The 9,029-nt window shown below is 43.1% G+C and overlaps 1 protein-coding gene across 1 annotated transcript; it reads right to left on the bottom strand.

The window, feature by feature from the left end:
• Nucleotides 1–505: 505 nt before the first annotated feature.
• MPV17L (MPV17 mitochondrial inner membrane protein like) lies at nt 506–8,105 on the bottom strand. The gene is made up of 4 exons (XM_056502965.1): nt 7,476–8,105; nt 6,076–6,146; nt 4,788–4,817; nt 506–4,639 (listed from the first exon to the last, which is right to left on the bottom strand). Exons 1-4 carry the CDS (start codon nt 7,774–7,776, stop codon nt 4,460–4,462), a joined length of 582 nt encoding a protein of 193 aa, XP_056358940.1. The 5' UTR covers nt 7,777–8,105; the 3' UTR covers nt 506–4,459.
• Nucleotides 8,106–9,029: the final 924 nt, after the last annotated feature.

Raw genomic sequence — 9,029 nt, forward strand, 5'->3', positions numbered from 1 at the left:
GGGCACTGACATGGGCTGACCATGGACACTGACGTGGCTGATCACAGACAGAGCACAGACACTGACGTGTTTGCTCAAGAGTATCTCACACAAACTTGATGAGTTAAGCCCTTCAGTAAGGACCCCATTTCTAATCTCTGTTTCCTAGAAAAAAAATTGTTTATGTATTTTTCCTACCTGAATTCCTCCATTCCTTCTGCAAATATATTAATTATCTAAAAAAATAATTATATGAAAATTTTCATCTTTTTAACAAAAGTCAACTGGCTTCAGCATAAGACTTTAAGATGGGAGTTCTGTTCTGAATTCATTCAGAAGTGGCAGATGACTTAATGTATGTAACTAAATTCTGAAGGGAGTGAATAATCCCTGCTTAGTTTTTACTCTGCTGCTGTGTTAAGGCCTGTGACATCAAGTTAAGCTTTTTGCATGTGGTCCATGAAGATCCCATAAGAACTTTACATACGATCTGGCTTTGTTTATATATATACAAGTTAAAGATAGAGCCAAAGAGCAGCATTTAATGTTTATTAAGCCTTTGCAAAAACATAGACAATTTCAGTCAACTTCAAATTCATTCTTTTAGTTAAATTCAAGTATTTCTTGCACATCTCACTGGATTGGCACTAGCAGTAGAGGCAGCAGCACAAGCAGGAAGCACTGGCACTTACAGCAGAGAAATGGAAGGCTGAAGCTGCATAGATTTCAAAGGTTCTATAAAGAGAACTCAACACACTCAACTTATCAGAAATGGTAACAGACTAGAGGCAGTTTCACCTCCACTGCAGCAGGAACTGGTTATTTTATGCTTGTTACTGGGTGGGTGCTTCTGGTGTGAAAAAGACAGAGGCCATCTGGTAAATTTTCCAAGAAGGATGTATTTAGCACAGAAGGTTCTAGTAAGCACAGAAGGTTCATTTACATGAAAGATTTGCAGTAGAAAAATAAATTTTGAAATTCTCATTTTATCAAATTCAGACTCCACTTCTCCACAGCCATCCAAAATAACATGGAACTGGAACTGATATAAATGTCTGCTCATCCCATTTGCTCTTAGAGAGGATCCATGACATAAAAATATCATCTGACTACAGACCTAATAGCTACTGGCAGTGTGTTGCTCCCTTCTGAGCACCTATGTGATGTATAATTTTGTTCATCCTGCTGGTTGTGGAAATCTGCAAGTTCAGCTGGCAGTAAGATCAGTGCAATTCCTAGAAATAGCCATAAAGCCCTTATGACTGTTTTTGAAAGGGTAGCAGAGAGACATTAGGATAAATCTTGCCCATCTTCTTCCTATTTTTTTTTTTTTGTTTTTTTATTCCCACAGAAAATTACTGAGTTGCTAGAAGAAGCAAACAAAAGTTTACATATGTGTTAAACAGGGTTGTACTAAATGACCTGGGTTGGACATACAGATGTCCTTTCCAACTTCAACCATTCTGTTATTCTGTGAAAATTATCTTCTAAGCCAAAAAGGTATCAAGAAATAATGAAGGCTCTAACAACTAAGGGATTAAGTCCTCAGACTAAACTGTCAGAGGAAGAAAATCTTTAGAAGGTCAATTAATTTATGCACACTGAGAAATTGTCCCAATGCAACTTCATTATTTTGCATTTTGTCAGTCTGAAATGTTTCTCAGAGAAATCAGTGCTCATAATTAAAAGGGAGAAAACACAAGTTTTTTTAGAAATGTTTTTTTTTTCCCCATTTTTGAAATGGGATTTGTGTTACTTAGCTGTCAAGTGCCTTAACAAGAGAAAGGGAGAAAGTGAAAGGAATATGCAGGATCTAGTCTACTGGAATTTAAGAGCCATAGGCTTCCATTACATGAAAGAGCTGTACTTCAAGTAATAAAAGATGGAGAGAAATCCTGAACTCCCCAGCCAGAGAAACCTGATTTAGCTCAAATTCCCAAGCAAAAAGCTGGCAGCACAAAAGCAAGAGCAATAAAGCACAGTTTGTATAAGCTTTTAAACCATTTAAAATGAAAGATGGATCATTCATTTATTAGTTAGTCCTGATGAAGAAAGGCATCAGCATTATACAGATCATGAGTTATAAATTCTTGATTCATCTGGGAATTAAGTTTTGCTAACCATACCCATGAAGAGAGATTTTTTGCTCTGAGTTACAGCAAAACATCACATACTGCTTACAGCAAACCAACAGCATTTCATTTTCCTTGTAATGACATTATTTTCCAGTTCCCTTCTCCAAGTGAATGCTATTAATCATTAAACACTTAAGGCACAAGCAAAAATAAAAATAAATAGCATCTGTAAAAAAAAGTTAAATACTTCATTAGCACACCTTACCTGAAACTTTTAGCTCTTACTAAACAGAACAGACTTCAGAATACCAGTCTGATCCCAAAAATATCAATATAGAAAAAAAAAAAAAAAACACTACTGAAATTGCTTCTTTATCCTGAGCACTTTATACACACAAGAACAGTTTAATGGCTGTCTGAAGGATCTGTTCACTCATTTTTTAAATAGACAGACAAAATGCAGTTAGTTGTTCTGTGCATTTCTACTCCTCCTGGGATGTCCAGCATCAGGACTGCTCAATCCACACTTTGTGATTCATGCAGCAACATCCAGCAGGGAAATTCAACTCACCAAATACAAGCATCTACAAAGAAGCTATTGACACAGCAGCCAGGCGTCTGAGCCTCCATATCACAGATGGAGAGAAGCACATTTAAACATGCAGAGCTTAACCAATTAGCCAAGCTGGAGATGTCCATGCCAAAGGTGCCAAAAGTCAATTAAAATTAATTCCACCTTCAGGCTGTAGGCAGGTGTGGTCTTCCACATCTGCCTGTGCAGCTGAAGATGGGATTGCAGTGACTTGTCCATCCTGGGTGGGAAGGCACCTCCTCCACCTGCCTGCCAGCAGAACAGGCTGTGGAAGCAGCCTTCTGCCTTCTACCATCCTCCTACTGCTGCAGTCCTCTGGTCAAAGCCATATGGGGACTATGCATCACTCGTAACTCTTGCGTTATGCTAAACAAGTTGAGTTTGCCTGAAAGAGATTGGGCAGTGCTTGCATGATCCCTTTTCCTTCCTCAGCTAAGCCACACTGGGCTCCTACAGTGACAAATAATTGTTAGCAATATAATAAGTAGTATAGCTGCTGGCCAAAAGAATGCATACTTAGTGTACCTAAGCAGGCTTTGGTACACTATTTAGATAAGATTCAGGAATTCAGACGTCCCTCAAAGTGGTTTATTATTTTTTGTAACAGAGGGATGAGTCTTCAATCATGAAATCATATACTCCTTCAAGCTTACAATTGAGTAACTTCAAGGCATTAAATCCCACTCTAATATAACATGGGTTCCTTTACTGGCCTGATTTCAGCTTACTGCAATCACAGAAATTTGCACAGTTCCTGTTTTCAGATAGATACGCAGATTTTAAAAATACCCATATCCAGACCTGATCCTCAAGCTGACAAAGTAAATGCAAAATTAATTTTCATCTTCTCCTAGTCTCCTATGTATAATTACCCAGTGTCTTCTATGAATAGGAATGTTTAAAAGCCATTTGAGGAAGAAATGGAAGTTCCTGATACACATATAGCTGGATTCTGCCATTTATGTTACCTTCCTTCCCGTGTTCTTTTCTTCAAAATTTTAATTATATCTTCTGCATGATGAAACAGCTGACAAGAGTAGAGGAGTTTGGACTCCCAGGTAGCCTTGGCCCTTGAGGAGCAAAGGAAGCAGTGACTGCACACAGAACAAAAACTCCCTGCAGTGCTTGGGCAGTTCCACTGTGCAGGAGCTGCTTATGACTGACCCCAAGGGTCAATGGGCAGCACCACCCCAAAGGGCTCTGACCAAAGTAATCTTTATTCTCCCAGGTAAGATAAAACATGTACATATTCTATTAAATAATCTTTTCCTATATAAATTTTCATGTAGAATAAAACAAGTTTGCCCCATAGAAAAGTGGGCTCTACAAAGACAGTACTTTCGTTTCTTCTCAATGAAACAGATTCAATGCCACTTCTTAGATATGGAATCCATTAAATTTTGTTCTGCAAAGTAATCTTGCATTGATAACAATTGTCGAGTCCGACAACTGATGATTTAATATTCTATTCCCCTTTCTCTAGCAATTACAAGTTGCTTGAAGATTAAATTACAGTTAATCTTTCTCCCCAGTGAGCCAGCCTGAAATGATGTGCAAATGCTTACATTGCCCTGTAAGACAGTTGTTCCCAGATGAGATGGGCTGACAGCATGAAAATAATTAATTGTCAATATACAACTGGCCTCTTTTATGAAAAATAAACAGGCACAAAGACAAACTGTTCCACTGCTTATATGATCACCAAATGTTGAGATAACTGCTTATTTTAAATACAACAATGAGGCTGCAGTGTGATTTACTGGCTTTCACAAATCCAGTTTAGCAATTTAGAATGTGCTCAGAACTAAAGTTCTTATTTGTCGGATGATTCTTCATCTGCATTGACCTTCTCTCTTTGGAGCCACATAAATGCTGACTTTGCTGTGCCATCTCCACTCTGCTGGGAAAAGCAAATGAAGGAAGCCCAGACAAAGCCACAGAGCCCAGTGTAAGCTGTTCGCAGGTGAACTGGGATCAAAATGAAGTTTGACAGCTGTGTTGGAAGGAGAGAGAGCTCAGTTAGTGCTCCAGGCATTGCTACACCCCCAACAACTGCACTTCTGCCAGGGTCAGACAGTGTGGCTGCACAGGACCCAGCTCTTCAGCAGGTAAAGGCTCACAGAGTCACCCTGAGAACTCACCTGCACAAAAGGCCAGTACATCAGTCCTGTCTGAAAGGAAAACAAATCATTTGTTATTCTTACGGATCTCAACCACCAAGATTCATTTTTTCCACATTCAGTAATGACTGAGACGTAATTGAGTAAAGTTAATAAAAGCTGTTCAATTAAAAATGGAGTTGCTTTACCTAGAGGTTGCCATATTAAACTTCTATCATCTTCACGATCATCTATGCTCTGAGTTTTTCAAACACATTATTCTAACTCATTTTAAATACAAAACCCTAAGCACAGTTAAGTCTTCACAGACATCTGACACCAGACACAATAAACGCATTTACCAGATGGGTGAGCAAATGTTTAAACATGTGAACATTTGTTTCAGCCATTAATGAAAAATACCACCGAACACTATTTCACACTTGCAATGCTCCTACTTACTCATACACGTAAGGCATATTTAGAAAAATCAATGGATAATTTATTCATAGAACATAAGGCTGCTAGAAACCTTATGTTTTGATAGGCTATAGTGGGCACTGCTTTTAGAATCATCTTCCATAGGAATAAAAATAATCCTTTTCCATCCTACCTATATAGTTCTACAATAAGAAGAGAAATTCACATTGCAATCACATTTTCTCCCATTATTATTTTTCCTGCTAATCCATCATTCTTCTTGCATCTGAGAAACCTTTAACATTCTCAGCTTGCTCAGCTCTGAGGTAACATGGATAATTTTGTCTTGCTTATGCAGAAATGCAAATCAAAGCCAGCTCTTTACACCAAAGCCTTCTTAAAACAAGGGGGTTTGTTTCTGAAAGTGAGAAGACTGTCACTGAAAAGTACAGGCTGAAAATGATTCTTGAAGAAGGTGCCTCTGTATTTAATGATTTTAATAGGTGTGCATTTAAGTGTTGTCAGTAGTATCTCTAACTAAACACTGGTGGATGGGTGGTTCTTAAGACAAAAGATAAAAAGACCCTCAATCAGTGTTGTATTGTAGGGCTGTCATTCAAACAGAGCTGGGTGCAAGTGTTATGTACATAAACACTGTACATTTCATTTGGCAAATGGCATAATTTAACCCATTTGGCAGCACTGCCTAACCCAAACTGCCTTTACTTCATGTGACTGCTGGTACTTAAAACTTCCTACACATAATCAAATAATGGAGTGAAAGAAAGAAAGAAAAAAAAAAAAAAAAAAAAGCACAGGAAAAGAGTGTTGGAGAAAGGAATATTTAAAATATTTTATAATTTTTTTGTTTGTTTGTTTAGCTGTGAGATAAGCAAATTGCTTGCCTCACCTTATATGTATTCCAAAATTTCTTTTTACAGTCTGAAAAGATGTCCTCTTTCCTCTGAAGGATGCTCATACCTAGTGGGAAAATATTTACAACAATCAGAAAAAATGCAAAAAATCAAATGTTCACATTTTCTAGTGACATCCCAGACCCTTGTCAAAATGCATTATAATATCTTTGAAAGGAAAGCTGATATTGTTACAAAAATACCATTCTGACTACCTAAAAGTGCTGCATCAAATCTCCTCATCTATTGACTTGACTGTCAGCACTGACACCTGAGATCAGCTGGGATTTGCTGGGTGTACAGGTGTTGTAGCCTCTGTTTCTCTGCCAGAACCCACCAGTGGTGTAGTGCTGGAAGAGAGAGGATAAAAGCATCTTTTGCACCCATTAGAGAGAGAATAAAGCACTTAGCACATAAGCAGAGGGTCCTCAGTCCGACTTTGGGATATTTCTAGGTATTCACATGCCTTGGGGTTAGCAGTATCTCTCCATTGACACATTATTTTACTGCTACCCAATTCGGAGACTTTTACTATCCTATTTCTGGTCCTTCAGATCCTTCTGATCCTTGGGCAATTCTCAGCTTAAATTGTGACATGGTTAAGATTTTGAGAGGAAATATCTGGTATTTGACTTATTTTTTACTTCATTTATTTTCAATCACTACTTGAATAATTTCCCGGTTGGAATGATAGAAAGCAGATCTCCCAATCCCAGACAACAAAAAAAGGACCTGTCTTACTCTTCTACCATACCGAATTTAAGTTAGATGAGAGCATTTAATTACATTAGTAATTATAAATTAGTAAATAAAAATAAATTAGTATTAATTTTTTTATTGCCTCACGTTTATTTCTGAAATAGATACTACGCTTCTTTAAAGTATCTTGTTAGCTTTTGAGATTAGCCATTAGCATCATGCTTTATTTCTATAGACTCTCACAGCAGAAGATGGCCCGCTGAACGATGGCATTTCCTGACATTTACAGCTGTGTTTTGGAAAACGAGACAGCTGATGTTGAGAACTGGGCACAGCAATTCAAGCAGACATGGAAGCCACAGCCCTTGCAAGGTGCTTTGCATTCTTTGTTGCTAATTAACCGAGCTCTGGGCGGGCGTTCTTTGGGCCAGCACCCCTCGTGGAAAGCTCTGAAGCGCCCCAGGTGGTTCAGCATCCTCGGGGGGAGCTGCCTGGATCTGCAGAGCGCCCCCCGGCCGCGGGCCCCGCTCCGAGCGCCCGGGCAGCGCCGTTTTGGGGGGCGAGCGGGCGGGGGTCCCCACCCAACCCAGCCCAGCCGAGCCCAGCGCAGCTGACCCCGGCCTCGGGGTGGATGCCGGTGCCGGTGCGCGCTGCCCGAGGCCGGCGCGGGGCTCCGCGGTGCAGCCCCGGCACTCACCCGTGTAGAAGGCGAGGACGGCGACGGGCGCGCCCAGCAGCTGATCGCAGAGCACCTTGCCCAGCACGGCGGGCGGGCGGCGGCCGGGCAGAGCCCGCTCCAGCGCCCGCAGCCACACGTAGCTGAAGTTGCCGTGGAAGGCCAGGGCCACCAGCGCCACCCGCCGCGTCTGAGCCCAGTCGGGCGGCTGTCCCCGCAGCAGCTGCTGCGCCGCGTCCCCGGCCGCGAACAGCCCCCCGTAGAGCAGCACGTTGCCGAGCCAGGGGAAGCGCCGCACCCCGCGCAGCAGCGCCCCGGCCATCCCCCGCCGCTGCTTCCGCCTCTTCTTCCTCCTCCTTCTCCTCCTCCTCACGAGCCCGCCCGCCGCCGCCCCGCCATCCCCGCGGCCCCGGAGCGCTCGCTGTGCCGGGAGGGCCCCGGTGGGTGGGGGATGATCCCGGTGATGGTCCCGGTGATGGCAGGGCAGCCGGGGGTCAGCTCGTGGGCTCGCTGCTCAGGCGCCTGTGCGTTCACCCCAAAGATGTAGGTGACTATGTCACCTGGGCTTTGGTCTAAGTAGCACCACGGGGTCACTGTGCATTAGTGCCTCAACTATTCAGTGACAAATTAAAACTAGGCACTGTTTCCTTATTATCTTTTTTAATTATTATTATCTCCTTGTTGTGTGCTTATAGGCGTAGGTTACGGCTTTTTCTTTTCAATTTTGCCCTTGTTTTGGAGTCTGAGCAGGGTCGATGCACACCTGCTGAGCAGCAGAAGCCCCTGGGGTTCCTCTGCTTTGCCCTCTGCTGCTGAGACAACTTGAGGAGAACGCCACAACTGATGTGAGGTTACTGAAGAGACTCGTGTACATACAGAACCAGTGGCACAAACCAGATTTGAAGTGCACGTAGTGAGTGACACCGTGTCCTGCAAGACAGCGCCCTTGGCCGCGGAAGGAAAGGAGCGCATCCGGGAGCTTCCCCTTGCTCCTGGCAACGGGCTCAGGCTTGACTGAGGGAACCTTCTCCAGGCTGGAGGTGGTAGTTCGCTCTGTCACCTGGATTAATGCCTTTGAAACTGTCACCAGTTCTTGCGTGAACGACTAAAAACAGTCATGGATGGCTTGTAGATTTAAGTAAATCTTAATAAGAGTGTAGAGCGCGCTGCCCAGCGCTTGTGTCAGGGCCCAGGGGCTGCCCTTCCCTCATCCCATCACATCCCTGCGAAAACAACGCCAGCTGCACGTACTGCTATTAAATAACAACGATGGCACTAAATAGGACGAGGTATATGTACCGAAAAGTAACTCCAGCTTGGAAGAACAGAAATACAGCCCAGGAAAAGCCCAGGGTTTGGATCTCCGGGAGCTGCTTGTCGGACAGGAGCCCACGGGCAGGTGTGTGCTATCCGCCGCGGTTGTACAGCGCTCCGGCGCGGGACCCGTATGCGTAGGAAAGGCTTTGGTGCCCCGTAGACGACCGCGGGGAAACAACAGAGGATTCGCGAAGGCTGGAGCCATGCAGAGCCCTGCTGGGGCCCGGCCTGCCACGACCCGCCGCGGCGGGGACTCGA

Source organism: Oenanthe melanoleuca, chromosome 14 (assembly GCF_029582105.1).
Source record: "Oenanthe melanoleuca isolate GR-GAL-2019-014 chromosome 14, OMel1.0, whole genome shotgun sequence".
NCBI classification, from domain to species: Eukaryota; Metazoa; Chordata; class Aves; order Passeriformes; family Muscicapidae; genus Oenanthe; species Oenanthe melanoleuca.

What these genes read in the sequence shown, in the direction of transcription:
- MPV17L (XM_056502965.1), bottom strand. Translation starts at nt 7,776, where the DNA reads ATGGCCGGGGCGCTGCTGCGCGGGGTGCGGCGCTTCCCCTGGCTCGGC. An exon ending in CGTCCTCGCCTTCTACACGG is followed by an intron (nt 6,147 to 7,475) that starts GTGAGTGCCGGG and finishes TTTTCCCACTAG; the next exon opens with GTATGAGCATCCTTCAGAGG. An exon ending in TGTACTGGCCTTTTGTGCAG is followed by an intron (nt 4,640 to 4,787) that starts GTGAGTTCTCAG and finishes CTTCCAACACAG; the next exon opens with CTGTCAAACTTCATTTTGAT.